Genomic DNA, 27410 nt, shown 5'->3' on the forward strand with positions numbered 1-27410 from the left:
TCAATTGGACACTAATCTTATTCTCATAATTTTCATCCTTCAATAATCCATTATTATTGATATCTGATAACATCATCTCACTGTCTCTATTTGTCAATACTACATTTTCAATTTGGTCGCTCTCAATGTTCACTAATACTCTATTTTCATCTAAGTCACTGTTCACTAATACTCTATTTTCATCTAAGTCACTGTTCACTAATATTCTATTTTCATCTAAGTCACTGTTCACTAATACTCTATTTTCATCTAAGTCACTGTTCACTAATACTCTATTTTCATCTAAGTCACTGTTCACTAATACTCTATTTTCATCTAAGTCACTGTTCACTAATACTCTATTTTCATCTAAGTCATTGTTCACTAATACTCTATTTTCATCTAAGTCACTGTTCACTAATACTCTATTTTCATCTAAGTCATTGTTCACTAATACTCTATTTTCAATTTCATTTTCAAAAATTAATTTTATTCCATAATTTTCAAGGAAACTGCGCCCCAGAAGGACATTATACGAAATATAGTTGTTTGGTACAACGAAAAATATAAGTTCTTTTTCAATGTTATGAAAAACTAAATTGACAATTATTTTTCCAAAAATGCTTATTCTCGAACCGTTAACTCCAAAATACTCTGTCGGTCTTAGTACACCATCAAAATTTTCATAAGGTATCGCCGAGCGCTGCATCAAATTAATAGCGCTACCGGTGTCCAACATGCCAGAAAGAAATTTAATTTGATACCTGCGTTTTATATCAGTGTAAAAATATACCCCTACCTGATTAACAATAGGAACAAAAATATTGTTCTCCTCTCTGTCGTCCATCGGCGGGTTGCTGGCTGTACCCACGGATCGCTGGGCTGACATAGGCTTCTGTTGGCAATCCTTCACCTGGTGCTGCATGGATCCACACTGGAAACACGATCCCTTCTCCCGCTTAGGTGCGGGACACGATGAAGCATAATGGCCATGTGCTGAACAATTATAGCAGCGCGCCTGGCTCCGGTCATTTCCGGAAGCAGTCATCCCAGTGCGCCTAAAATTCGTCTGGGTACTCTTCCTCAAAGCCTCGTATTGTCGAGCTAGCTCCTTAAGTTTTCCGATGGTCGACGCTGAATACAATAAGGCGATACTGGAAGATCGATCACGAAAACCATCAATGATGAACTGCACTGTCAATTTCTCTTCGATGTCGGCACGCATAGCAATTTCTTCCATGCGAAGAATATATCCCATTACGGAGTTTTTCTCCGGGTTGAAAAAGGTTTCCTTCAGCAGGAGTACCACGTCGGCAGTTGAATTGCTGCGGCCAAAAGTTTTTAGGAAGTTTCCTTTAAACTCGTCGTAAGTCTTTGATTTGTCGACACGCATGAACAAGTCCGCCTCTGTTCCCGCCTTCATCAACATGCGCACACAACGAAGCTTAAAATTGCTGCTTTCGTTCACGCCTCCGCAAATCCGTTCAAAATTCAAGACCCATTCAGAGGCTTCATCATTTTCACTGGCAGAAAAAGGGGCAATCAGTTGCTTGACCATTCGGATGTCATCGGTCACATGGTTGTCCATTACCATTAAAGCAGCCAGTTTCTTCTTTTTCTCAGCAACCCTTATTGCGGCGTCAAGTAATTCTTCTTCTTTCATATCGTCGATCTGCTCATTTTCAGACACTTTCTCCTCCGATTCAATATCCGATTTATTCACCAGACTTTCAGAAACTTCATCCATTCCACCACTTATGGCAAGCTTGCGAAGTTGCCTTAGTGTTGCTCTGGCTGGAAAAATGATCTCTTTCTCCAGCAACCACTCTACAATTTTTTCTTTGTCAATGTTTGCCATGGTTTCCTCAGCCATTTATAAAATGTGGAAAATACTCGTTGTCGGGGATGCCAGTAGACAAATACTTATGTAGGCAGATTCGTTAAAGGGCTACTATCCCACTTCTGAAGTTATTGGCGCAGAAAGTACACGGATGTTTCGTACTTTTTATGATTTTATTTTACTTAATTCTTTACCAACCACTCTGTCCTGTTGATACCGCAAAAGTCCTCATTGAATCCAGCTCCGATCTCTGGTTCTATTCCGATCTAGTTCTCGCATAGTTCTAGTTCGCAGAACTAGAACTATCGGATGATTATTCATATCGATACTTATTCGGATACTTACGATATTTCGTACAACGTTAATAGTAAATACAATTGTAGATTAACACTAATAATTATAAGCTAGCAGCAAGGTAAATACAAATGTAGGGTTATAATACTAAAACAACCTAACATAATAATTAATGTATATTTATTTCAGTCCTTAATCCCCATTTTTTTGTAGCTGTCTTTTGTCTCAAATATTCACAATCGCATGTCTTTATTGTGTGTGTGTGCGGATGGATTAAACTATTCTAGAAGATTCCACCGGCCCTGCTGCGGCGCACTACTTCATGGGCCCCTTCGGTATCTCGGAGCGAGGGATGTGGAAGATCTGACGCATCTGCTCGGCAGTTTTGACCTTGGTCATGTTGGCCAGGTGCTGGACAATCAGTTGCAACAAACCCATGATGTCCATGTAATAGGCGGCCATCATTAGTTCGAGGACATTGCGCTGCTCCTTCTCGAGAAACTCGATGTCCCAGGGAATGATGTCATCGGTGGACCGCCCATTGGCAGCCTCATCTTCAGGCGGCTCGGGGTCGTCCTTGTGGTACTCGGCCCAGATCAGGACCAAGCGCAAAATTTCCGAATTCACTTTCGGCAGAACAAGAGGTTCCTTCTTCTTATCCTCCTTGTCGCCATCCTCGAGCAAGCCTTTCATGATTCCCGAGCACTTCAGGAACCTGACGTCGACGTCGAAGTCTTCCCCGTTCGAAGACTGCAGTTTAATGGTCGGCATTTTGGTAGCTTCGTTGTTCTGTAGATCGGGTGGGAAGTGCACTTATTTTATAAAACACAAAATCAAACACTAAACCTTACCGAAATCACAATTTATCAAATTTGAAAACCCTTTTTGCTTTTTCGTGTTTTTTTTTTTTTTCAGTGACAGGCTGTGAACTAGTGATGGGCAGCTTGGGTTAAATGTCGATACTGTATCGATGCTCGATGCTAGACTACTCGATATTTGTTCAATGTATCGATTTTTCTTGCGATGTATTGAAAAGTATCGTGTATAATTTGTTATTTTGATTTACATAAAGGGGATTCTTTTATTGAGTGATGATGCGGTTTCAGAACCGGAATATCGCGGGGAAATAATTTCCCCAGCCAGGCTCCGTTTTTCACATTCACAAAAGTTTTCCGATTTACTTTTGAAATCACATAAATTGGGGCTCTCTTTTTCCCATTCCGCAAGATTTCTTCGTTTTCAAAACGAAAACATTTTCGTTGACGAAATGAAAAGTAAACGGCTTTTTATACAACAAAACGAACCTTAATTGCAAAAGGAAAAAAATAGATGACTTATTGATGCATTAACATAAACTTGATACCTATATCAGGGTAATTTAACTTGTGATTTCTTTATAAATAATTTTATTTTAACCCAACCTAAAATTTGACTCGGAAAAAATTGGCCACAGCAACAACAAATTTCGTTTTGGTGTAAGCAGCTGACGCATTCCGATTTGGTTATCGGAACGTTGGCAATTAATAAATTTTTGCGTATAACAGCACAAATGTGCATGTAACAGCTCAGACTGTGCTTGTAACATGCGCTCAACAGAAAATCTGGGTGAGCACAGCTGTTTCCCGCCCAATTTAATTCGGACTTCAAAATGTAACTTATCGATAAAAAAAATATGTGAAAAATGGAACACCTTAAAACGAAAACGAAACGTTTTGGCTGAAAACGTAATCCGCAAAAGTAAATGAAAAACGGAGCCTGCCTGATTGTATTTTCAATTATTTAATAATTAATATATTAATATATATTTATTTCAGTCTTTAATCCGCTTATTTTGTAGCTGTCTTTTGTCTCAAATATTCACAATCGCAATCGCATTTCTTTATTGTGTCTGTGTGCGGATGGATTAAACTATTCTAGAAGTGTCCACCGACCCTGTTGCGGCGCACTACTTCTTGGGTGCCTGGGAGTGAGGGATGTGGAAGGTCTGACGTATCTGCTCGGGAGTTTTGCCCTTGATCATGTTGGCCAGGTGCTTGGCCGTCAGTTGCATCAAACCCTTGATGTCCATGTAATTGGCGGCCAGCATTAGCTCGATGACAATGCCCTGCTCCACCTTGAGAAACTCGATGTCCCAGGGAATGATGTCGTCGGTGGACCGCCCATAGGCAGCCTCATCTTCAGGCGGCTCGGGGTCGTCCTTGTGGTACTCGGCCCAGATCAGGACCAAGCGCAAAATTTCCGAATTCACTTTCGGCAGAACAAGAGGTTCCTTCTTCTTATCCTCCTTGTCGCCATCCTCGAGCAAGCCTTTCATGATTCCCGAGCACTTCAGGAACCTGACGTCGACGTCGAAGTCTTCCCCGTTCGAAGACTGCAGTTTAATGGTCGGCATTTTGGTAGCTTCGTTGTTCTGTAGATCGGGTGGGAAGTGCACTTATTTTATAAAACACAAAATCAAACACTAAACCTTACCGAAATCACAATTTATCAAATTTGAAAAACCTGTTTGCTTTTTCGTGTTTTTTTTTTTTTTCAGTGACAGGCTGTGAACTAGTGATGGGCAGCTTGGGTTAAATGTCGATACTGTATCGATGCTCGATGCTAGACTACTCGATATTTGTTCAATGTATCGATTTTTCTTGCGATGTATTGAAAAGTATCGTGTATAATTTGTTATTTTGGTTTACATAAAGGGGATTCTTTTATTGAGTGATGAAGCGGCTGCAGAACCGGAATATCGCGGGGAAATAATATATTTTCAATTATTTAATAATTAATATATTAATATATATTTATTTCAGTCTTTAATCCGCTTATTTTGTAGCTGTCTTTTGTCTCAAATATTAAAACACGAAATCATTGTTTTATCGATAATTTTCTTGTGCTTTTAATGTATCAATTTTTCTAGCGATGTATTGAATAGTATCGCTTATAGTCTCTTATTTTGGTTTGCATAAAGGGGATTCGTATACGGAATATCGCGGGGATATAATATATTGTCAATTATTTAATAATTAATGTATATTTATTTCAGTCCTTAATCCCCATTTTTTTGTAGCTGTCTTTTGTCTCAAATATTCACAATCGCATGTCTTTATTGTGTGTGTGTGCGGATGGATTAAACTATTCTAGAAGATTCCACCGGCCCTGCTGCGGCGCACTACTTCATGGGCCCCTTCGGTATCTCGGAGCGAGGGATGTGGAAGATCTGACGCATCTGCTCGGCAGTTTTGACCTTGGTCATGTTGGCCAGGTGCTGGACAATCAGTTGCAACAAACCCATGATGTCCATGTAATAGGCGGCCATCATTAGTTCGAGGACATTGCGCTGCTCCTTCTCGAGAAACTCGATGTCCCAGGGAATGATGTCATCGGTGGACCGCCCATTGGCAGCCTCATCTTCAGGCGGCTCGGGGTCGTCCTTGTGGTACTCGGCCCAGATCAGGACCAAGCGCAAAATTTCCGAATTCACTTTCGGCAGAACAAGAGGTTCCTTCTTCTTATCCTCCTTGTCGCCATCCTCAAGCAAGCCTTTCATGATTCCCGAGCACTTCAGGAACCTGACGTCGACGTCGAAGTCTTCCCCGTTCGAAGACTGCAGTTTAATGGTCGGCATTTTGGTAGCTTCGTTGTTCTGTAGATCGGGTGGGAAGTGCACTTATTTTATAAAACACAAAATCAAACACTAAACCTTACCGACATCACAATTTATCAAATATAAAAAACCTTTTTGCTTTTTCGTGTTTTTTTTTTTTCCAGTGACAGGCTGTGAACTAGTGATGGGCAGCTTGGGTTAAATGTCGATACTGTATCGATGCTCGATGCTAGACTACTCGATATTTGTTCAATGTATCGATTTTTCTTGCGATGTATTGAAAAGTATCGTGTATAATTTGTTATTTTGGTTTACATAAAGGGGATTCTTTTATTGAGTGATGATGCGGTTTCAGAACCGGAATATCGCGGGGAAATAATTTCCCCAGCCAGGCTCCGTTTTTCACATTCACAAAAGTTTTCCGATTTACTTTTGAAATCACATAAATTGGGGCTCTCTTTTTCCCATTCCGCAAGATTTCTTCGTTTTCAAAACGAAAACATTTTCGTTGACGAAATGAAAAGTAAACGGCTTTTTATACAACAAAACGAACCTTAATTGCAAAAGGAAAAAAATAGATGACTTATTGATGCATTAACATAAACTTGATACCTATATCAGGGTAATTTAACTTGTGCTTTCTTTATAAATAATTTTATTTTAACCCAACCTAAAATTTGACTCGGAAAAAATTGGCCACAGCAACAACAAATTTCGTTTTGGTGTAAGCAGCTGACGCATTCCGATTTGGTTATCGGAACGTTGGCAATTAATAAATTTTTGCGTATAACAGCACAAATGTGCATGTAACAGCTCAGACTGTGCTTGTAACATGCGCTCAACAGAAAATCTGGGTGAGCACAGCTGTTTCCCGCCCAATTTAATTCGGACTTCAAAATGTAACATATCGATAAAAAAAATATGTGAAAAATGGAACACCTTAAAACGAAAACGAAACGTTTTGGCTGAAAACGTAATCCGCAAAAGTAAATGAAAAACGGAGCCTGCCTGATTGTATTTTCAATTATTTAATAATTAATATATTAATATATATTTATTTCAGTCTTTAATCCGCTTATTTTGTAGCTGTCTTTTGTCTCAAATATTCACAATCGCAATCGCATTTCTTTATTGTGTCTGTGTGCGGATGGATTAAACTATTCTAGAAGTGTCCACCGACCCTGTTGCGGCGCACTACTTCTTGGGTGCCTGGGAGTGAGGGATGTGGAAGGTCTGACGTATCTGCTCGGGAGTTTTGCCCTTGATCATGTTGGCCAGGTGCTTGGCCGTCAGTTGCATCAAACCCTTGATGTCCATGTAATTGGCGGCCAGCATTAGCTCGATGACAATGCCCTGCTCCACCTTGAGAAACTCGATGTCCCAGGGAATGATGTCGTCGGTGGACCGCCCATAGGCAGCCTCATCTTCAGGCGGCTCGGGGTCGTCCTTGTGGTACTCGGCCCAGATCAGGACCAAGCGCAAAATTTCCGAATTCACTTTCGGCAGAACAAGAGGTTCCTTCTTCTTATCCTCCTTGTCGCCATCCTCGAGCAAGCCTTTCATGATTCCCGAGCACTTCAGGAACCTGACGTCGACGTCGAAGTCTTCCCCGTTCGAAGACTGCAGTTTAATGGTCGGCATTTTGGTAGCTTCGTTGTTCTGTAGATCGGGTGGGAAGTGCACTTATTTTATAAAACACAAAATCAAACACTAAACCTTACCGAAATCACAATTTATCAAATTTGAAAAACCTGTTTGCTTTTTCGTGTTTTTTTTTTTTTTCAGTGACAGGCTGTGAACTAGTGATGGGCAGCTTGGGTTAAATGTCGATACTGTATCGATGCTCGATGCTAGACTACTCGATATTTGTTCAATGTATCGATTTTTCTTGCGATGTATTGAAAAGTATCGTGTATAATTTGTTATTTTGGTTTACATAAAGGGGATTCTTTTATTGAGTGATGAAGCGGCTGCAGAACCGGAATATCGCGGGGAAATAATATATTTTCAATTATTTAATAATTAATATATTAATATATATTTATTTCAGTCTTTAATCCGCTTATTTTGTAGCTGTCTTTTGTCTCAAATATTAAAACACGAAATCATTGTTTTATCGATAATTTTCTTGTGCTTTTTTTTTTGGTTAAGGCTTGATTTTATTTCCTTGGGAATCCATCTAGTATTCGTCTAAAATGAGCCCTTTTTTATGGCATTACTGCCGCTTTTGTCCCACTGTTCGATGGCCTTTGGTTTTGTGCTGATTTTAGCGCTTTTGTAATTGGAAAATCGCTTCGTATATAAAATGAAATCAATCAAGTGTGGCCCCCCTTTCGTCTAGCGGGTGAAAAAAGGATACTCTAGTGTTTTTTTCCATTTCACTTCTTTATCTCTGGCTCCCAGTTGATTTCTTTCGCTGAGCAGAGGCTTTCGTTGCTTTCTTTCTCTTTTTTTTTGTTGGTGGGCTGCGGCCTCGTTGGCGTTAAATTAATTTGGTTGCTTTGTTCTTCATTCCAACCAATCCTCCCCCCCTCCCCCACACACACACACACACACACACACACACACACACACACACACACATGGGAGAGGCCTTTGTATGGATCCGAATGTGCTGCTGCTGTGTTATAAATATTAATGAACTCTGCCTCCTTGAGGCATCATTGTAATTTATTTTACATAGTTTTCGAACTCTTTTCAGAGCTCTTTTCTGCGTTAATTGCCAGAAAAAGTTGTAATTACCATTGAAGAATGGTCCCTGCCCTGGCCCGCCCTGCCCTGCCCTGCAAAATGTACGAGTAGTCGCCAGATTTGTGACAATTGCTTGGGCACAGACCAAGACTTTGCCATTTTTAATGATTGTGCGGCCCACAAAACATTCCCCAAAGAACCCAAAGAAACTCTATGCCAAAGTAAAGCAAAAGTACGGGGCACGGAGCACGGGGCACGGGGCATGTTGCATGTCAGTGAGTTTCCTTCAAAATGTATGCAAAGGAGTCGAAAATTGTCTGCAAATTGAAAGCGAAATGTGAGCGCATTTTAATAAAACATATGCGGCGCACACTCGCACGACTCCTTCAAAGGACACTCGTACTCCACATGGCTTGCCAATAACTCTTGCACTATCTTAAGCGGACAGACAGACGGACGGGCGGACGGACGTACCCAAGGACCGACCTCATCGCTCGCCTCGTGGAGAAGAAGTGCAGACAAAGCCGCAGTCACAGTTCGCTATTGCGGCTGAGTTATGGGCGGGCCGGGTTAGAGGGCGCTGCAGGGCCACGCCCACCCGAAAATTTGTGAAAATGTGCAAGCGACACAAAACATTTCGGAATATGTAACATGCTTTTAGGCGGACAAGCCCAGACCGGCACGAGGGCCCCCGGAGCAAAGAAAAACAACATTTTGCGGCCAACATTAAGCCCAACAAAGGGCGGCCGAGTGGGGGGGCTGGGAGGCAACAATGAACCGAAATGAAATGAACTAAAATAAAATGCCATAGAATAGGAATAACTTGGCTAAAATGCGACAAGAAAATTGTATTACAACAATGGAAAGCGATTGTGGTGAAAAGTACAATAAAATGTCGCTAAATTAGACATGAAGACAACCGCAGCCCAAAGGGCGGTCGGGCTGTGGCTGTGGCGGGGTCGGGGTCGGGGAGGGCCCCTCCCCCCCTCCCATCCTTCCGTCCTTCCGTCGGAGGACGAGTGGCATATGGCTGTGGCGTGATAAGTGGAGTGCAGGCCAACTAATTGCGCTGGATAGTGGAGTGGATGTGGATCTGGATGGCACTGTAGAGAGATTTGAGTGGAGACTACTCAACGGAGGTTAATTATCTGTGGAATACAATATATTCCAGATACGAATCGAGTATTCGGTTTCCCCATCGATGAGCAACAGATGAGCCCCGGGGATCCGTCGCTGCGCAGCGGAAATTAAAGCCAAAGTCACGTGCGGGCTTTTCAAAAACAATTTAATAAGACAATTTCGACAAAAAATAATATGCCATAAGGCGGAAGGCAGACTGTCCCGTCCGTCCGGGTATGGGGGGCGTAATAGGCTGCCGGATGGAAACTCTTTGCGCCAGTGTCCAGGGGGATTGAAAATTATGCGATTATCGTGACATTAAGGCGGGAGAATGAAACCCACGCAAGCCGCTTAAAATGCTATCAAAGCTATATTGGTCGAGAGCTTCCGTCTGGGTCGCCCCCTTCACCAGCCCCACCCCCGAAGGCAGCACTGACAACACAATGAAGGAGCAGGACCAGCCAGACGATGAGGCGACAGGACATGCTACAAGCAACGACTCTGACTCTGACTCTGACTCCGGCTCTGACTCCATCTAGGACTCTCACTTCTTCCACTTTGTGTGAAATAATTGCTAGGAATTTTCACGCGTATTTCCGCCTTTGCCTTCCGCTGTAGTCGTCGTCGTCGTCGTCGTCCTCGTCCTGGGAGTGACTTCCTCCATCCCCGACCAGCAGGAAGCAGGAAGGACGTAGGGCGGAGGACGGAGGACGGAACCCTGCCTGGGCACTAAAAATTTCACAGCAATTTTCAGCTCACCTGCGCGCAAAGCATTTCCACAGCTCGTTCCGTTCGTCGTTGCGATTTTAACAATTTTATTAAATTGAATTTATATCATTTACACGCTTGTCGACTCCAAGTCTGCCGCGGACAAGGGGCTATACGTTCACCCTCCTCCGCAACACCCCCCTCGTGTTGCCATTTAATTTGGCGCTTTCGTTTTATGTGGCATTTGTGCAGGATATACTCCCGCGTACATCCATGCCAGAGAGAGAGATAGAGAGACATTTTTTGCTAGGCTTTCGGCAATTCTTGCTTTCATGATTATTGATGCGGGTGAAATTTAATTGGTGGCCCTCTGTCTGCCCGGAGAATGTCTCCCGGCCTCGTCCTCGTTGAGACCTTTGTGGCCTGCCGTCCTGCCGTCTGGCCTGCTTATTAGATAATATTTTTCCAGACTAACGAGTTGGAGCCGCCGCTGCTCTCAGGCCTATTAGACCACTTGATGGGGCGTTGGGGGATGGCCTCCTGCCGCATCGCTGGGATAACGTATCCCCCTCTCGACCAGCTCTCTTTCAAATCCGAATTGCAACATTTGAAGTATTTCCAACTGCCGGGAAAACTTGAAAAGAATTGCCACGCATGTCTGCGCCAGAAATTTGTTTAAATAAAAGCCAAAAACTTTTCTTATTTCGCGTAAGGCTCTCTTACAAGAAAAAAAACCAAAAAAAAAGTAAAGAAAGGAGAAACGAATACGAACCGGGAAGAACAACAAACAAATAAGCGGCAAAGAAAACTTCGACGCCGATACAATTTCGTAAAATGTCGAAAACTGTGATTGCGTTGAAGCCCGAACTGCTGCCGCGCGGCGCCCCCCTTGGTGGAAGCTACCAACTTTTGAGTCAAATGTAAATACTTTTCCTGGCAAATATTATCACAATTCCACGCGGCTGCTGCTGCTGCTGCCAGAGATACTAAATAAACTGTGGGCTGTGGGGAGGCGAGGGGGAGCCGGAAATATCCTGCAATTGCAATCAGTGCGGAGGGAAGGTGGGTGGCAGGTGGGGGGATTCGTCGGGAGGCAGATGCCCCATAATCCGCCACTTGTCAGTGCCGCCCCCCTCCCCCTTTGATTGTTGTGGAAGAAGCGATGGAATGCTAATCTCCGCCCTGTGCTGCGCCCCCCCCTCGCATATTTCTATGGCCAATTAGGCAGGCCAATGCGTTGGACAAATTAGCCGAAAACCCAGAGTTCCCCACCCCCCCACCACCCCGTGAGCCGGGGCGCACTGGGGGCGCATAAAAATTCATTGCCTCGAATATTGCGCATACGCCGCGTGGTGCTCGGTAAACTGCAAAGCGATAAACTTCAAGTGCCCCTGCAATGGACGACCACATGGCCATCTCGTTTCGCAGGGCAATGACTAGAACATGCCATGCCATGGCATGACCCTCCGCATCCACATCCACATCCACATCCACATCCGCATCCGCATCGATTACCATTACCCGAAAGGGGTGCTCGGGTTTCGGGCTACAGGCGAGCCCTGTCAGGGGCCCGGCCATGCCATATTAATCTGGTTAATGATGAAACTGAATCAGCGTTTTAAACGAGCCACTGCACAATGAAGTGCTTGGTCCTGCCCCCAGACTCCTGCCCCCAGACTCCACCCGTGTCCTGCTTGCCTGCTTGCCCGCTTGCCTGCTGCTGTGTCGCATAAATGGCCCGGCCTGGAAATAAATTAGCTGCGGCTTTCTCTCGACTCTCGGCTCTCGGCTCACGACTCTCGACCATTGGCCATAAAGTTGGCCAACTCATGGCGTTCTTTTTTTTTCTGTTCTGGCCCGCTGTCGCATCCTCGACTTGGCTTTAAGGCGACTTTATCTCGCCGCTCCTTAATGGCGGAACCTTGTAAACCTTTAAAACAAATTTTTGCTTCGCACCCTCTCGTGTTGCTCCCCCCTCCCCCCACCCCCCCATTGCCACGCAGTAACCGAAAAATTGGTCAATTATTCAAACGAATTTCACGCATTTAATTGTGTAAATTTAGCCAGGCATGACAGACATTCACACACACACACACACACACACACATGTACACCCTGCCACACACCACCACCCCCTGCCGCGCCGATGGCCGCCCCCTTCCGTGATTCGGACTCTGATGTGCCTCGCCTAACGTAACGTAACGTCATAATCACCCCGAAGCGCACGTAATTGGCCAATCAATTGTGTCATTGTTCGCATTTATAACGCGGCCTCTCGGACTCCACTACGGCCGTACGGCTCTGTCTGGCCGTGGGCTCTACGGTCCGCTGTGATTTATTTGAGAGGCGAGAGGCGGCAGGCGGCAGGGGGGGGGGGGGGTGGGGGGGCTCCACAGATGGACATTATTCCAAGTGTTAGGCCTAACCAAAACAGAAATAGTTACAGTTACAGTTACAGTTACACTGGAAATGACCCGAAAAACTGCAACTGCAGCTGCAAATGAGGAGGATCCTGCAGCAGAAGTTTTTCATGCAGTTTTTGTTTCGTTTCGTTTCGTTGCGAGTTGTTTTTGGTTTTGTTTTCAGTTGTAACTTTTTAACAAATGCACAAAACGAATGACAACTTCCGTTTCCGGTGGGTGGGCGCTGGAACAGTAAGAGCGGGGGGTGGGGGTGGGGAGGGGGGACCACGGCCGGCTGTCACAGCGAAAAATTACATGCCTTGCGCAAAAGTTTTGCCTCTTCATTATTCTAACATCAAGTCGACACGAGTTGCGGTTTTTGCAATTTTTCTTCAACTTCCCACAACGTCGCCGCATTCTTGTGCTTCTCCGGAATTTCTGCACCGTCAGACAAAGTGTGAAACGAGGCACAAAACTTCTTGGGAGCCCACCCGTACCCGTACCCGTACCCGGACCCGTACCCGGACCCGGACCCACGCGCGTCACGGCGCACATGCTGCCAGCGACTCGAGACACAGGGACCGGGGGGACAGGGTGCAGAAATTATACGCTGCATTTTAATCACAATTCAAATCAACGGCAGAATCATCGTCATTATTCCCAACAGCAGGCGCTTCTTGAAGAGAGTGTCGCGCGTCTCTCTCCGGCAATCCATTGAAGGAATGTGGACCAACTTTTTTGGAGTGCTCCACGTGGCTGCCACTGCTGCTGCCACTGCTGCCGCCGGTTCCTCATTAACTCTGTGCGCGTCGGCTGTTGGCTGGCAAGCGGTTAAAGTTGTTCCCATTCCCTGACGAACAAGGCTAATGTTCAGCACGGAATTAACTCGATTTTTAAGTAGAAAAGAGCAGGCTCCTCGCCTGGAGGTCCCCCTCCTCCATGCACCGCCAGAACAATGCCACACCAGGCCCTGTCCCTGTCCCTGGCCCTTTTCCGATTCATTTACAATTTATTTCCACATTTATTGCCAACATTTCGGGCGTAAACATTTACAAATGAAATTGAGCATACGATTGTGTTGCGTAAATATTTTTAATAGCTGTAAAATTACAGCAGTCAAGGATCGCGCCGGATAGGGAGGATAGGGACCCCCCCTCCCTCCCATAGTTCGTAGGGAGCAGGCGCTCACCTTTGCCTCGATTGTCGATTGTCGATTGGGGCAAAAGTTTCCTGGACACTTTCCATATGATTTATTAATGTTTAAGCCAATGCAATTTGCCAATCTTTGACAGATTGCGATAAGAGCAGGCACTAGGCACCGGGCACCAGGCACCGGGCACCAGGCACCGGGCACGGGGCACGGGACACCGGGCAGAGGAGAGACCCAAAAGACCCTCAAGAGAAAATGGAAACTGTCAAAATGAGGCAAAATCAATGACAGTTGCAATTTGGAAAAGTTTTTGCACCCCAAGCACCCCATCCACCCCACACCCCCCACCATCGCCATAACGGGAACGGGGGAGGGGGAGCAAGTTCTTGCCTCGGTTTCTGGGTCCTCCGCTTCGATCGTATCGTATGGGGCAATTAGCATTTTGTGGCAATGTTGCAACAATAATTCAGCGAGCCAGCAGGAGTCCCAGACCAAGCCAGACCACGCCAGAGACCAGAGACCAGAGACCAGTCCAGACCAGGGAAAAAAAACTCTGCCGAAGACTGAGAGAGAAAAAAATTATTTGATTATCCTGCGGCCATGCGCTGTCACAATTTTGCAGACTTCCCGCCGAGCGTGTCGAGCGAGTGTCCGTCCAGGAGTCGAGGAGTCGAGCAGTCGAGCAGTCGAGCAGTCGAGGAGGAGCCTCCCGGAGAGAAGTCCTGCTGCAGCAGCACCCTGAAAAGTGCCACATCAGCGAAAGTCTGTTAACTTCCGGTTTATGGTTGCAGCAGCTTATAGAGTCATTTCCGCCTGCTCCTCGTCCGTGTCCTCGTCCGTGTCCGTGTCCGAGTCCTTGCCTGGGTCCTCGTCCTCGTCCAGTTCCCATTCATTCGGCTCAGCCAGGCAGCCGTGCAGCTGGCGGTGCCCGCAGACCATTCTATTAAATCATCATTTCATTCCTAGCCCCTCACCCCTCACCCCTCCCCCCTTCACCCGACCCACTGCTGCTCCTGCACTGCGCTTGCGGTAATTTCTTTCTCATTTTTTGTCTCCTTTTTTTTTTTTTTCGTCGGTTGCAAGTGCTTCCTTTAGATTTATAATTAAGATTTGGTTAGCAGCAAATAGCGGCTCTTTTTGAATTTATGCGGCCTGCTGCCTGCTGCTCTGCTGCCCGTAAAAGCGGTAATTTATCATATTTTTAGCGTCAGTCTCCAACAAATTATATGGGCTGCCGCGTGGGTGGGGAGGGGTGGGTGCCCAAAAACTTCTGAACAGTGCAATTTAATTACGCCGAGAGGCCTGGACGGATGGCCAGTACCTGGGAGGGCCAGCGGAGGGGCCAGTGGAGGGGCCAGCGGAGCGGCAGCGGAGAGCCAGCGGAGGGCCAGTGGAGGGGCCAATGAAGCGCCAGCGGAGGGGCTCCCATAACCCAACGGACAGCTGAACGGCAGATCTCCTCCTCTGATAGTTCTGCGTGCAACAGATCTTGATCACGAACGCACTCGAATATTGTAAATGGAATATTGATGATGTTCTAATGGCCACTATTTCGGGCAAGAATCGAATTCAATCAGCGAATGAGAAGCGTGGACGATGGCTGCGATCTGTAGAGCTCTTGTTGTTGGACTGCTGCTCTGCAGTGCCTGGCGCCTGCTGGAGGGACAAAAGGTTCGAATATCCTCCCAAATATCGCCCTGAGAGTGCTTTTTCACGCTGTCTTGCAGTCCCTGAGTTCGCTGCTCTTCCGGCGGATTGTCACCGACTACAACAGCAAATATCTGTCGCACTACGAGGCGTCGGTGAGTGCGGACTATACGACCGTGAATTTTACCCTACATTTAATACGGACCATCACGGTGGATATCTGGCTGCGGGCCACGTTGGCCCAGCGCGTGTCCAAGAGGGAGAACAGCTACCGGAACGTCTTCACCTACAATGTCAATCTGTGCCACATCTTGGGCAAGGCCAGGGGCCAGAGCATCATCAATTTCTGGCTGGAAAACGTCATGAGGGACTCCAATATGCCCAAGCAGTGTCTCCTGAAGGAGGTACCAGACTACCAGACTACCCAGACTCGTAGGTAGGCTTTGCAACTCTCGTGACGCCTTGTTTTTGCAGGGAAACTATACCATGCTGAATATTCAGTCGGATAAGGAGACCATACCCCGATTCGTGCGCTCGGGGAGCTTCAGCATCGACTCCAATCTGTACATGAGGGAGTGGCACAACGATAACCTGACAAACACCGTCTTCTATGTGGATATCAGAATGAAGTGAGGCGCCGCAGCCGTCAAATTTGTCACATTAAAACGCAATGAATCATTGAAGAGCTCAAATCTCCACTGGCTAACACAATTTCTCACTTCCAATCGAGTAAATCGTTGCACGTGCATTTCGCATAAATAAATTAATGAGCTCTCCAGCAAGGACACGGACAGAGGGCAGGGATAGGGACAGGGATAGGGACAGGGATAGGGACAGGGACACGGCCAGGGACATGGACATGGACACCAACACGGACACGGACACGGACACGGACACAGATTCGAGTACGGAACGTGGCTGCACGCTGCACGCTGCGATTTATGCGAGTGCGGGCAAACTAAGCGCAAAATAATTTAAACACTGTCAATAATAGTTTGGGGACAAAGTATTTTTCCATCGACAAGTTGCTCCTTGGCGCCGTCATCGTTCTCTCCTCTCGACACGTTCGCACGGGCTCCTTGCCCTGCCTGGCCCTGGCTTGGCTCGGATTTGCCATCAATTGCACTTCCGTTGCACGAATGATGGGGCAAAGCGCAATTTCTTGTATTTTTGTCGAAGGAATCGAACGAACGAACGCCACGCAGGGCAGGGCCAATGCAACCAGAGCCGGATCCGGAGCTACAATCGGAGTGGGAGTGGGAGTGGGAGTCGGAGTGGGAGTCGGAGTGGGAGCTTCTTTGAAACAAATGGAGGTGGAACTGAAGAATGGAACCAGGAGAAGTGGCATCGTGTACTCAAGGAAATTGCCATCATTATACTTGTCGCAGTTGTCGCACTTTGTGTTAAATAACGTTTAATGTTTGTTTGGCGTGAAATTGATTTACAAAGGGAAACCGACCGGATCGCTGGCATTGGAGAGGGAAGAAGGAATAGTGGAAGGGGAAGTGGAAGTGGAGGGAGACCACTATCATTGGTCTGGCGCTTAAGAGCTTGGCCCTAAGCCCAGAAGAATATGCAGTAAATTGAATCAATTTTCAGGCATTCTGTGGCATCAATTCAAAGGCCTCCCCAATTAGACGCTTCGCTGGGCATTTGAACTAATTAGGCAGAGCCTCACCTGACTTTCACTCACTCGCTCACTGACACACTCTCATTAGTCATCAGACATGTCTGCAGGCGTTGTCAGGAGCAGGAGCAGGAGGAGGAGAAGGAGAAGGAGGAGCAGGAGGAGGAGGAGCAGGAGGAGGAGGAGCAGGAGGAGGAGGAGGTGTTGGGGTCGGTGGGGGATCATCATCATACAACCTATAATTATACCAGCGGGAATCGCAACAAATTGGCGAGCACAAAGGCCTCGGGCAAATCGTGTGGACCGCCCAGAGGGTGGGCGGCGGCAATTAGGAAGCGATAAAGTTAAACGCTACACACACATCCCCCCGCCACCCCCCTCTACCCCACAGGGGAGCCCAAGGAGGACCAGTCAAATGCAGTTAAAGAAAGCGTCAACAGTTGTCGCCTAATGTATCCTTTTTGTGCCCTGTAATGGCAAGGAGCAGGGCCATATTTGTGGCAGCCAAAACGAAGCGGAATACTGGAGTAGTGGGTATTCGTATGGTCCAGTCTCTGGGTCGCCTTCTGTGTTTCTTTTCTGCCTGTGTCCTTTGCTGCATGCGACAGCTGCGATTCCTTGGAAAGACACAAGGCATACGACGAGGACAATGCGGCTAAATTGAACGTTCCACTCGGAGCATCTTGCACCCGTTCGCCGCATCGATAATCAACGCCATGCCGTGCAACATGTTGCCGCCTTGTACAGGATATTATTTTTTCTCGTCATGAAATTGCTGCCAGACGCAGCCCGGAGACAGGGTGGTGCACAGGGTGGCGCACAGGGTGGCGCAGATGCAGGTAGTAATGATTGCATTCTCGACGGCTGGCGGCAGGAAGTGTCAACATCATTACGGGTATTGCATCGATTATGTTTGAGCTACGACTACAGCCGAGCACTGATTTTTATTGCGTTGATGGAGGATGTTTGGGCGGCGGAGGCGTCTTTAGTTCGACAGGATCACATCAATCATCAGGGTGAGGGTCTCGTCGTAGGACCTGGTCTTGTACTTCCCGTAGAAGAACCCGAGCTTGCCGCGGTACTCGCCCGGAATGAGGAACCTGTGGGTCATGGCGCTGCCCATGCGCCAGTCGTGCATGTAGTAGTGGCCCATCTGGACGGGGCAGTTGTACATGAAGTTGCCGTGCTTGGTCATGTCCTTGAACCAGGACTTGAACAGGCTGTTCTTCACGGTCGAGGTGACGGCACAGACGTCGTTCACCTGGCTGAAGACCGACTGGAAGTTCTTGGCATTCGCCAGCCGCAGCTGGATGTCGATGTGCACCCTGAAGCCCCTCAGGATGGGCCTGTTGAGGTCCATGTCCATGTTCATCATATTCCTCGAAATGGTCAGCGAGAAGTTCTTGAAGTACTTCGGGTTGTAGCTGCAGTTGCCCGCCAGGAACTCCACACTGCGTTCCTGGAAAGGATCTCGGCTTGAGCGGGGACCCACAAGGGGAATCGGAGGGATCTTACCCCTGCAACGAGCTGCGATTGAAGGCAGAGCAGAATAATCACGGAGTAATGGGGCAATTTGCACATTTCGAAGCCCACGACAAAACGCAAATGAAAAACCGAATGCTTCAGAGCCAATTACGGACATGGGGGGGCCATTTATTTCCAAGTCATTAGCCATTCGATGCCAGATCAGATGATGGCTGATGGATGATGGCATCGGCCGTGCAGCTCATTATGAAGTCTTCGTCTTTGCCCTTGTACTTGCCGTAGAAGTTGTAGGTCTGCAGGCGGTACGAGCCGCTCGTTATGAACGGCGGCACCAGGCCCTCCCCGAACTGCCAGCCCCTCAGGTAGTAGTGGCCCGCCTTGAGGGGGCACTGGCGCAGGAAGTTGCCGTACTTGAGCATGTTCTTGTACCACTTTTTGAACAGATTCATCTTGGCGGCGTTCACAATGTGGCACACGTCCACGCTGGTGGAGAACAGGCTCTGGAAGCTCTTCGAGTTGCCCACCCGCAGCTGGAAGTCGAGGCGGGCCCGCCAGCCCTTCGGCAGGGGCCGCCGCAGGTTCATCTCCAGAAAGATCTGATCGTTGCGTATGCTGAAGGAGAAGTTGTCGAAGTATTCGCGGTTGAACCGACTTTCCCCAGCGATGAATCGGATGTTGCGATCCTGACGGGACAAAGAGTGAGAAACCCGCTGTGGATGGAAAATCCCTGGAAAATACTCACCGCCTCGGCGGAGCACAGAAACAGACACAGAAACTCCACAAGCTGTAACATACACATCATCTGACGACCCATTGCTCTTTACTAAACCCAGGAATCGGCTATATGTAAACCGTCGGAGTACCAAATATATTAATTAACTCATGCATTGGGGCCTGACGATCCGATAACACCACTTCCCGTGTCGTCTGTCCTCTGTCCTCTGTCTGAGAACAGACACATACCGTACTCGTGTGTATCTGATTAGGTGACCACCGCCTCCACGTAGAACTCCACGAGCGGATTCTCATCGTTCTTCTTAAACCTGCCGTAGAACAACGTCACAGAGATGCGGTAGTCTCCCACGTAGAAGAACGAGGGAATGTACCTGGCGTCCAGCGTCCAGCCATGCAGGTAGTAGTAGCCCCTGCCAATGGGGCAGCTTGTTGCTAAGTTTCCGAAATTCAGCATGGACGTGAACCAGCGGCGGTAGATCGACTCCTGGGCCCCTCTGATCATGGCGCAGTAGTTGATGTCGTGCTGGTAGATGCTCTGGTAGGGCCTGCCCTTGTCCAGGCGGAAGTCGAAGCTCAGGTGGGTCTTCAGGCCCTGCGAAAGGGGGGAGACGATCACCATATCAATCGCCATTTTGCCATTGACGATCTGGACCGTGAAGTTGGAGAATATCTTCGGGTCGAATCTACTGCCGCCCGTCTTGAAGGTCATTCTGCTGGCCTGCAATTGAGTGATGCCTATTCAGAAGATCCGCCAGATAAACGCGATACACCTACCAGAGTACTTCCACTTAGTTCCGTCAGAGCTGTGAAGCCCACAAGAATCGACACAAGTCTCGGGAAAAGCATCTCTGAATGAGGTCAATCCAAGCTGACGGCAGAAAGCCCAGTATTTGTAATTGCCGAAATTAGAGAACTCGAATGGGCTGCCGGCTCAAGCTGCGTGATCGATTGGAGTGCTCTGATATCGGTAATGGGCCTCGCTGGTTATTCTATCAGGACGGCTGGATCTCTGATCAGTGCCGGATTTCTGGCGATTGTTCTGGTGAACGCACATAAACTCACCCATCATGATTTCCAGAAAAGCACGATACCTATTCCTGATACGAGGGCAGCTATTTATGGTTCGGGCCTACACCACTCTTGGTAGTATTGGCACCAATGGTCGTTTGCACTAAAGAGCCAATCATCCAACAGACTCGTCGTCCTCTCGTGGAAACCCTCGAGCTCAGTAGCTCAAAAACGTAAGAAAATTATCAACTAAGACGTTATAAACCATCTCGACAGGTTACGGATCGTGGATGTATAAATTTAAGTTCGAAATAGGACAGTAAGCGACGATATGGTGTCTTAAAGCGAAACAAATGCCACAAAATGTTCCGAAACGAACCTCCTTTCTGTGGGATAACATAAGAGACGACAAGATTTCTGGAGCCTTCGACTCTAGGAGCTGCTAGGTTCGGCTCACATCGAGTCTGCAATAAAGAATGTCCATCTCTGGGATGAGACTGATCGGACGTTGGTTGTGCTCCACAATTGAATCCATTTGGTAGTACAAGATTGGAAAGACAAAAGGGGCAAGGGCCGCGGCTCCACATTTATACCCGCTACCCAGTCACTATCTCGCTCGTGTGTGAGAGAGAGGGAATGCTTAAAAGCGTGGAATGGGTTGCTTTGATTTGTTCCTTTCGGCTTTAATATCCGATCTAAACCAGATTCGGCAATCTGCTATATATGGTCATTCTCTATTATTCTGCGTGTCTTGTACTAGTTCTGGTTTTCTTGTATTTTAAAAATTGTGGAAGCCTTAGATTTCTGTTCTTTGGGGGGTACATTTGAAATACATTTATAACAGTGTGATATCACAGGTGTCTGGATACCATATGGTGGTTGTTCCAGCTCTGGTAGTCCCTGAGATCGAGGGGCTCATCGAGACGAACAGGCAGACACGGCTATATCGACTTGGCTTTTGATGCAGATCAAGAATATATATACTCTATGCAGTCGAAATCGCTTCCCTCTGGGTGTTACACACTTCCACTTCCACCAAAAATCGAATAAATGTACCCCTATACCTATGCCCTGTACGGGCATAAAAAGCTCGAAAGCAGTCGCGACGATTGGCTGGACTTGAGGAGAAGCTGGAACGTGTAGAGTTTGCACGAAAGGTGTCCAGGGCAGGAGCTCTCCACTAAAGCGGCCGAACTTGTTCGACCAATTGGTTGGGTTCGACGAAAGTCCGACCGTGGATGGCCGTGTTCGAAACAAATGTTTTGTTCGACGGTTCTGTACCTCGGAGCATTATTACTTTTCGCTTGCATTTTTCAAGGTTTACTCTCTGAAACCTATATCGCTGGCAGTGTTCGTCTAGTTAGTAGGCGAATTGGCTGATGTTCGACGAACCAGCTCGATGGATGCCCTTCGTCCGCACTCGTCTTACGCTCCCTAATAGCGCCCTATGGCAGCGCTCTGAGAGTGGGCTCGTGCTCTCTCCCTCTCGCTCTCCCACTCTGTCTTTCTCTCGCTTACGATCCGCACGGCTGTCGAGCGGCCTAGCACTTTCTTAGATTTACTTACGCTATAAGCCCCGATGTGAACGGCCGTGAACCATTACACAGTGAGATAAACGACGATTAGATATAGATATATATGTATACCACTCGAATTTAATTCTTCTTCTTTGGAATCCTCTCTGGAACAGGTATTGCAAACCAGAAACTGAAAATGGCAACGATTTTCTAGTGGAAAAGGTGTGGATAGTGGATAACTATGGACGAAAAAGGTGAGTTCCATTTGTTGTTTCTTTCGATCTCGTTTTTGGAGTATTAAATACTCCAAATAATAGCCCAATTCACAACACAAACAAAGATCAGTATAACTATTTATATAAATACTTCGAGCGCGTAATATATTAATAAACCCGCGTATTGGGGCCTGACGATCTTATCAAACTAAGCGAAAAAAAGAAAACTACGAACTTTAGTTCAGAACGGCTTCCACAGAGCAATCCAGCATGGGATTGTCCTCTTTCTTTTTGAACCGGCCGTAGAAGAATCTACCGGAGATCCGGTAGTCGCCTAGATAGAAGAACGAGGGAATGTAGCTGGCGTCCAGCGTCCAGCCGGTAGTAGTAGCCCCTGCCAATGGGGCAGCTTGTGGCAAAGTTTCCGAACTTCAACATGGACGTGAACCAGCGCCGGTAGATCGACTCCTGGGCCCCTCTGATCATGGCACAGTAGTTGATGTCGTGCTGGTAGATGCTCTGGTAGGGCCTGCCCTTGGCCAGCCGGAACTCGAAGCCCAGGTGGGCCTTCAGGCCCTGCTGAATGGTCGAGGCGACGACCATATCCATTAGCAGTTTCGTGTTGATTATCTGCATCGTGAAGTTTGAGAATATCTGCCGGTTGTACCGGCAGTCCCCCGTCTTGAAGGTCATTTTGCTAGCCTGCACAACGCATGGATGGGATGGTCAGAGGATTCGCCAGGTACAAGCTGAGTGCACTTACCGTTACCAGACCACCTTTGGTTAAAGCCATAAAACCCACAAATAGCGGAACAAGTTTCAGGACAAACATCACTGGATGATGTCAACGGGGGGATTGTCAGTGAGCCGAAAATCTATCACCATCGCAACGAAGTCGATTTAATGGGTCTGTTTTTGGGAACAACGAGATTGATTGATTGATCGGAATACGCTGATATTGGTATTGGTAGTAGGTGTGGTGGGGGCGGTGGTGGTGGTGCGTGCTACTTTATTTAATTCTTCATTGAGGCCTCCACAGTGCACTCGAGAAGGAACAGCCGGCCCTTGCTGCGATACTTGCCGTAGTAGACGAGGGCCCGCAGGCGGTAGTCGCCGTTGAGGAGGTACGAGGGCACCAGACTCATGTCCACTTGATAGCCCTTGAGGTAGTAGGGTCCCGCCGGGATCGGGCAGTTCTCCATGAAGTTGCTGTTCTTGGCCACGCTGTGGATCCAGCGCCGGAACAGGGACTCCTTTAGGCTCGAGAGCAGCTCGCAGTAGTCGGTGTCGGTCTGGACCAGGCTCTGGAACTTCTTGGCGTTCGTCAGCCGCAGCTGGAGGTCTATGTGGCCGCGGAAGCCCGCCTTCAGGCCCTGCGCCAGATATATGTCCGCCGTGATGGTGTTGTTGGCGATCGTCACGTTCAGGGTTCTGAAATACTTGGGGTTCTGCTCACAGTGGAGCCGGCTGAGGCTCACCGCACTGGGCTGGCCGTGAAAGGGGCTGTTAGATCCTGCACTCGGGCCTTCTCCTCAAATGCTTACCTGGGCCATGGGCAGGGCGAGGAGGAAAGCGAGGACGAGTGCTTTCTTGGACATAACTGCTCCCGATTTGAGGCCGCAGTGCAATGGAAAGCGACTTTTAATGCTGGACAATTTGCGGCCCAATTGCACGGCCATCCGATCTGCTAATTGGTTTTAAATTACTCTCGAATTGCGCACTGGGAATCGGTTTATTTATACACTTTGGTATTTATATAGTCGACCTATCTAGGAGCCCAACTCAGTGCCCACTCTATGCCGCCCTCATCACCGCATAGATGTCTATGTCGAGGACAAAGTCCTCGTGTCTGGTCTTGTGCTTCCCGTAGAAGAAGTGCGAGAAGACGCGGTAGTCCCCGGGTATCAGGTAGTGCGGCACCAGCTGCGAGTCCAGCTTCCAGTCGTGCAGGAAGTAGCGGCCCGGGGGCACGGGGCAGTTGCTCATGAAGTTGCCGTGCTGGAGGATGCTCTGGAACCAGCTCTTGAACATGCTGGACTTCACCGACGAGACCACGGCGCAGACGTCCAGGACGTAGGCGAAGAGCCGCTGGTAGTTCCTTCTCTTGTCCAGGCTGATTTGCACGTCCATGAAGACCTTGAGGCCACGCGGAATCGTCCTGGGCGTCACCAAGTCCATGTACAGGGTGTTGTTGACGATGGCCAGGGTGAAGTTATTGAAGTGCTTCTCATTAAATGTGCACTTGCCCGTCTGGAAGACAAACGTTGACTGGGCCCCACAGGTCCCTGTTATCCCCGCCGACTGCCAACACTCCTCCCATCAAATACTCACTGCCTGCGTGCCCACGAGCAGCGTTGTAATGGTGAATAGCTTCAACATTTCCCAGCTAATGACGGCTGCCAAATGAGACGCGATACATGATTTTCCCTCGACCACTCATCGAACTGCTTTCCAGACTAAATTGATTATAATTGATGCCAATTTAAGGCAATGTGGGTCACACATCGCCACACTTTGGGCCCCGAGCGACCGCTCTCTGCAGGAGGACCTCCAAGGCCTGGCCTATTGGCACCTGTTTTCTGGCTGCCCTCGTGACGAGGAAGAACACTGGACTTTGCCTTTAACACCCGTTTTATTTGTGATTCAGGGGTTTCGAATCTATGATTTCCTCACGAGCGCGTAGATGTCCATGTCGAGGGCAACGTCCTCGTGCTTGGTCTTCTGCTTGCCAAAGAAGAAGTGGGCCAACACGCGGTAGTCGCCGGGCATCAGGTAGTGCGGCACCAGCTGCGAGTCCAGCCTCCAGTTGCGGAGGAAGTAGTGGCCCGGGGGCACGGGGCAGTTGGTCATGAAGTTGCCGTGATCGCGCATGCTCTCGAACCAGCTCTTGAACATGCTGGTCCGCACCGAGGAGACAATGCTGCAGGTGTCCAGGACGTGGGCGAAGAGTCGCTGGTAGCTCTTGCCCTTGTCGAGGCTGATCTGGACATCGATGAGCGCCTTGAGGCCCCGCGGAATCGTCCTGGGCGTCACCATGTCCAGGTCCATGGTGTTGTTCACGATGGCCAGGGTGAAGTTGTCAAAGTACTTCTCGTTGAAGCTGCAATTGCCCGTCTGGAAGACAAACGTGGACTGGGCCCACACACAGGTCCCCGTTATCCCTGCCAACTATCGTAGATCTGCCCTCCAATACTCACGGCCTGCGTGGCCACCCACTGGTGGAGGAAGAGCAGCGTTGTAATGGTGAATAAACTCAACATTTCTCCGCCAACGACGACTGTGGAATGAGCCTCGACATATAATTTGCTGGGCGAAGAGCGCGAGCCAGACTAAATTGATTATAATTGAAGGCCACAGCGCAGGTTAATGAAACTGGAGTCACAGGTCGGCTACTTTATTTCCGCGTAGAAGGCGCAGGCCACCACAAAGTCCCTAGTCTTTCGCTTGTCCCTGTACTGGGTCATGTTGAACGTCACCTTGTACTGGCCCGCGTACAGGAAGGTGGGAATGAAGAGCGTGTTGTAGTTGTAGTCCTTCAGGTAGTAGTGGTTCGGATGCACGGGGCAGTAGCGCGGAAAGTTGCCGGCCTCGAAGAAGGTGGAGAACCAGCGCTTGAACATGCTGCTCTTCTTCAGGGCCAGTATGCTGCACATGTCCAGCGAGTACTGGAAGATCCTCTTGTACTCCCTCGACTTGGGGACGCCTATGCGGAACTCCAGGTCCATGGTCACGCCCGTGTCCAGGCCGCGCAGCAGGAATGTATCGAAATATACCCTGGAATTCCTCACCACCAACGACACGTTGGAGAGGTAGCTCCGATTGAAGTCGCTGCACACACTGTCTATCATCTTTATTTTCCCCATCTGGAGAGGTGTTCTCTGTAGTACAGGAGTCGTTTAGGGCGTACGCATATTTACCACCTCCGTAGCAGCCAACAACAACCCCACCAAGAGCCCGAAACGTCCGGAGGAGTGAAATTTCATTGATCTTTTCGATATTTTCGTCAAATGCTGACTGAACCCAAAGTCCAAAAGTTCCAGACTCGAACGCCAGACACGTTTAAAATAATCCCACCCAAAATGGAGGCCAGCAATTTGGTTATTGCGCATTTAAGAGGCTGGAGGTGGATTCCAAAAATTGATTTAAAGTCGACTCGATTCTCTATCGAGCAATAGATAACTATTGTCGAGGAACCAGTTATGGGCGGTGGGGGAAGGGCAATTATGATAATGACAAATGCTCATTAGGCCATGGCAGCGATGGCCAATCTATCGCGTTGATTCCGGGCCAAAATTCAGCCCATTGCCGGCCGGGCCACAGCCAAATGGAATTAGTCTCTAGCACAGTGTGAAATATGAATATCCGAAGGTGTTGCCAGCTAATAATTCCCGTCCTGCTCTGGGCCTGGTATCTGCGAGCGGCTCGAGCCACTGTGGGTATACCTGCCTTGGGATGGAATTCTAATACCCCTAAATACATCCCTTCTTTTAGAGAAGTTTGCAGATTGAGAGTCACAAGTGCGACTACAATGGCAAGTACATCGAGAGCTTCAATGTGTCGGTCGTGGAGAACCGCATCTCCTGTGAGCTGCTGACCAAAGTGCGGATCCCATCGGCAGTGAAGTTCCACATGGGCCTCGAAAGGGGCGCTGGCCCCCTGGGACCCTACAACTCGTTCTTCCAGTACGACATCGACTACTGCAAGACGGTCGGCTCCTATCGCAAGACCCTGTTCAAGAAATGGATCCTCAGCGTGGTCAAGAGGGGACAGTTTCCTCGGCGCTGCCCCTGGGCGAAGGGCACGTACTCGCTCAGGGACTGGGAGCTGAGCGACGAGCTCATACCGCAATTCATAGTCTCAGGACACTATCGGAGCAAAATCATCACCCATCTGGGGAGCCTGGGCAGACCCACCTACGAAATGCTGGTCGAGTGCGTGATTATTTCGCAGCTGATATGATCGGGGGGGGCTCTATAATGCTCTGAAAATAAAGAATGGCTCTACTGAAGTGTGACAAGAGCTTCAATTATCTCATTAGCTCGGCCACGGTCGAAAGGCATTGAAATTTCAATCGGGGGTTTTGTTGCAGATGCGTTCCCTGGGTTCCCTGGGTTCCCTGGGCTTTAAGCCGCCGCAGCCCCTGACAGACGGAGAGTCAGTCATTCGTGCGGGGCTCATCTCATCCGAAATGCAGTCAACGTGTCTATGTTTATCCAGCGTGTGGTCTCCTTCCACCTAGCAGCTCCTTCCCGGGGCGTTTATGTGCACGAACCACTGCAGAAAACAATTGCACGTAATTCTGCTTACGCCGTAACATTGCAACAATGCCACGGAACGGCATGGATAAAAAACAAAAAACAAAAAAACAAAACCTGCCTTGCCGTTTGTTAGAGCTCTC

The 27410-nt window shown here is 48.1% G+C and overlaps 14 protein-coding genes and 1 pseudogene across 14 annotated transcripts; 2 read left to right on the forward strand and 13 right to left on the reverse strand.

Annotated features, from left to right (window-relative positions):
- Positions 1-447: 447 nt before the first annotated feature.
- LOC117184612 (uncharacterized) lies at positions 448-2192 on the reverse strand. The gene is made up of 2 exons (XM_033383024.1): positions 779-2192; positions 448-701 (listed from the first exon to the last, which is right to left on the reverse strand). Exons 1-2 carry the CDS (start codon positions 1850-1852, stop codon positions 693-695), a joined length of 1083 nt encoding a protein of 360 aa, XP_033238915.1. The 5' UTR covers positions 1853-2192; the 3' UTR covers positions 448-692.
- A 153-nt stretch (positions 2193-2345) lies between these two features.
- LOC6899918 (S-phase kinase-associated protein 1-like) lies at positions 2346-3065 on the reverse strand. Its single transcript, XM_002135250.3, has 2 exons — positions 2965-3065; positions 2346-2902 (listed from the first exon to the last, which is right to left on the reverse strand). Exon 2 carries the CDS (start codon positions 2882-2884, stop codon positions 2429-2431), a length of 456 nt encoding a protein of 151 aa, XP_002135286.2. The 5' UTR covers positions 2885-2902; positions 2965-3065; the 3' UTR covers positions 2346-2428.
- Positions 3066-3967: 902 nt separating this feature from the next.
- LOC26533389 (S-phase kinase-associated protein 1-like) lies at positions 3968-4683 on the reverse strand. Its single transcript, XM_015188045.2, has 2 exons — positions 4586-4683; positions 3968-4523 (listed from the first exon to the last, which is right to left on the reverse strand). The coding sequence occupies exon 2, from the start codon at positions 4503-4505 to the stop codon at positions 4059-4061; it is 447 nt and encodes a 148-aa protein (XP_015043531.1). The 5' UTR covers positions 4506-4523; positions 4586-4683; the 3' UTR covers positions 3968-4058.
- Positions 4684-5190: 507 nt separating this feature from the next.
- Positions 5191-5899, reverse strand: LOC6899916 (S-phase kinase-associated protein 1-like). The gene is made up of 2 exons (XM_002135248.3): positions 5810-5899; positions 5191-5747 (listed from the first exon to the last, which is right to left on the reverse strand). The coding sequence occupies exons 1-2, from the start codon at positions 5813-5815 to the stop codon at positions 5274-5276; spliced, it is 480 nt and encodes a 159-aa protein (XP_002135284.2). The 5' UTR covers positions 5816-5899; the 3' UTR covers positions 5191-5273.
- Positions 5900-6811: 912 nt separating this feature from the next.
- Positions 6812-7527, reverse strand: LOC6899915 (S-phase kinase-associated protein 1-like). The gene is made up of 2 exons (XM_002135247.3): positions 7430-7527; positions 6812-7367 (listed from the first exon to the last, which is right to left on the reverse strand). Exon 2 carries the CDS (start codon positions 7347-7349, stop codon positions 6903-6905), a length of 447 nt encoding a protein of 148 aa, XP_002135283.1. The 5' UTR covers positions 7350-7367; positions 7430-7527; the 3' UTR covers positions 6812-6902.
- A 7677-nt stretch (positions 7528-15204) lies between these two features.
- Positions 15205-16058, forward strand: LOC6899914 (uncharacterized). The gene is made up of 3 exons (XM_002135246.3): positions 15205-15449; positions 15506-15829; positions 15900-16058. Exons 1-3 carry the CDS (start codon positions 15375-15377, stop codon positions 16056-16058), a joined length of 558 nt encoding a protein of 185 aa, XP_002135282.3. The 5' UTR covers positions 15205-15374.
- Positions 16059-18037: 1979 nt separating this feature from the next.
- Positions 18038-18633, reverse strand: LOC6899913 (uncharacterized). The gene is made up of 2 exons (XM_002135245.2): positions 18568-18633; positions 18038-18511 (listed from the first exon to the last, which is right to left on the reverse strand). The coding sequence occupies exons 1-2, from the start codon at positions 18631-18633 to the stop codon at positions 18038-18040; spliced, it is 540 nt and encodes a 179-aa protein (XP_002135281.2).
- An 86-nt stretch (positions 18634-18719) lies between these two features.
- Positions 18720-19498, reverse strand: LOC6899912 (uncharacterized). Its single transcript, XM_033381506.1, has 2 exons — positions 19437-19498; positions 18720-19377 (listed from the first exon to the last, which is right to left on the reverse strand). Exons 1-2 carry the CDS (start codon positions 19496-19498, stop codon positions 18720-18722), a joined length of 720 nt encoding a protein of 239 aa, XP_033237397.1.
- Positions 19436-20011, reverse strand: LOC6899911 (uncharacterized). The gene has a single exon (XM_002135243.3). The coding sequence runs from the start codon at positions 19979-19981 to the stop codon at positions 19520-19522; it is 462 nt and encodes a 153-aa protein (XP_002135279.1). The 5' UTR covers positions 19982-20011; the 3' UTR covers positions 19436-19519.
- A 2237-nt stretch (positions 20012-22248) lies between these two features.
- On the reverse strand, positions 22249-22705 carry LOC6899910 (uncharacterized; annotated as a pseudogene).
- A 320-nt stretch (positions 22706-23025) lies between these two features.
- Positions 23026-23691, reverse strand: LOC6899909 (uncharacterized). Its single transcript, XM_033381507.1, has 2 exons — positions 23557-23691; positions 23026-23499 (listed from the first exon to the last, which is right to left on the reverse strand). The coding sequence occupies exons 1-2, from the start codon at positions 23689-23691 to the stop codon at positions 23026-23028; spliced, it is 609 nt and encodes a 202-aa protein (XP_033237398.1).
- A 115-nt stretch (positions 23692-23806) lies between these two features.
- Positions 23807-24391, reverse strand: LOC6899908 (uncharacterized). Its single transcript, XM_033381508.1, has 2 exons — positions 24344-24391; positions 23807-24262 (listed from the first exon to the last, which is right to left on the reverse strand). The coding sequence occupies exons 1-2, from the start codon at positions 24389-24391 to the stop codon at positions 23807-23809; spliced, it is 504 nt and encodes a 167-aa protein (XP_033237399.1).
- A 274-nt stretch (positions 24392-24665) lies between these two features.
- On the reverse strand, positions 24666-25272 carry LOC6899907 (uncharacterized). Its single transcript, XM_033381509.1, has 2 exons — positions 25210-25272; positions 24666-25126 (listed from the first exon to the last, which is right to left on the reverse strand). Exons 1-2 carry the CDS (start codon positions 25270-25272, stop codon positions 24671-24673), a joined length of 519 nt encoding a protein of 172 aa, XP_033237400.1. The 3' UTR covers positions 24666-24670.
- Positions 25147-26506, reverse strand: LOC6899906 (uncharacterized). The gene is made up of 2 exons (XM_002135238.3): positions 25930-26506; positions 25147-25875 (listed from the first exon to the last, which is right to left on the reverse strand). Exons 1-2 carry the CDS (start codon positions 26119-26121, stop codon positions 25402-25404), a joined length of 666 nt encoding a protein of 221 aa, XP_002135274.3. The 5' UTR covers positions 26122-26506; the 3' UTR covers positions 25147-25401.
- LOC6899905 (uncharacterized) lies at positions 26367-26971 on the forward strand. Its single transcript, XM_002135237.2, has 2 exons — positions 26367-26444; positions 26504-26971. The coding sequence occupies exons 1-2, from the start codon at positions 26367-26369 to the stop codon at positions 26969-26971; spliced, it is 546 nt and encodes a 181-aa protein (XP_002135273.2).
- Positions 26972-27410: the final 439 nt, after the last annotated feature.

This window comes from Drosophila pseudoobscura, chromosome X (assembly GCF_009870125.1).
Source record: "Drosophila pseudoobscura strain MV-25-SWS-2005 chromosome X, UCI_Dpse_MV25, whole genome shotgun sequence".
Taxonomy (NCBI): domain Eukaryota; kingdom Metazoa; phylum Arthropoda; class Insecta; order Diptera; family Drosophilidae; genus Drosophila; species Drosophila pseudoobscura.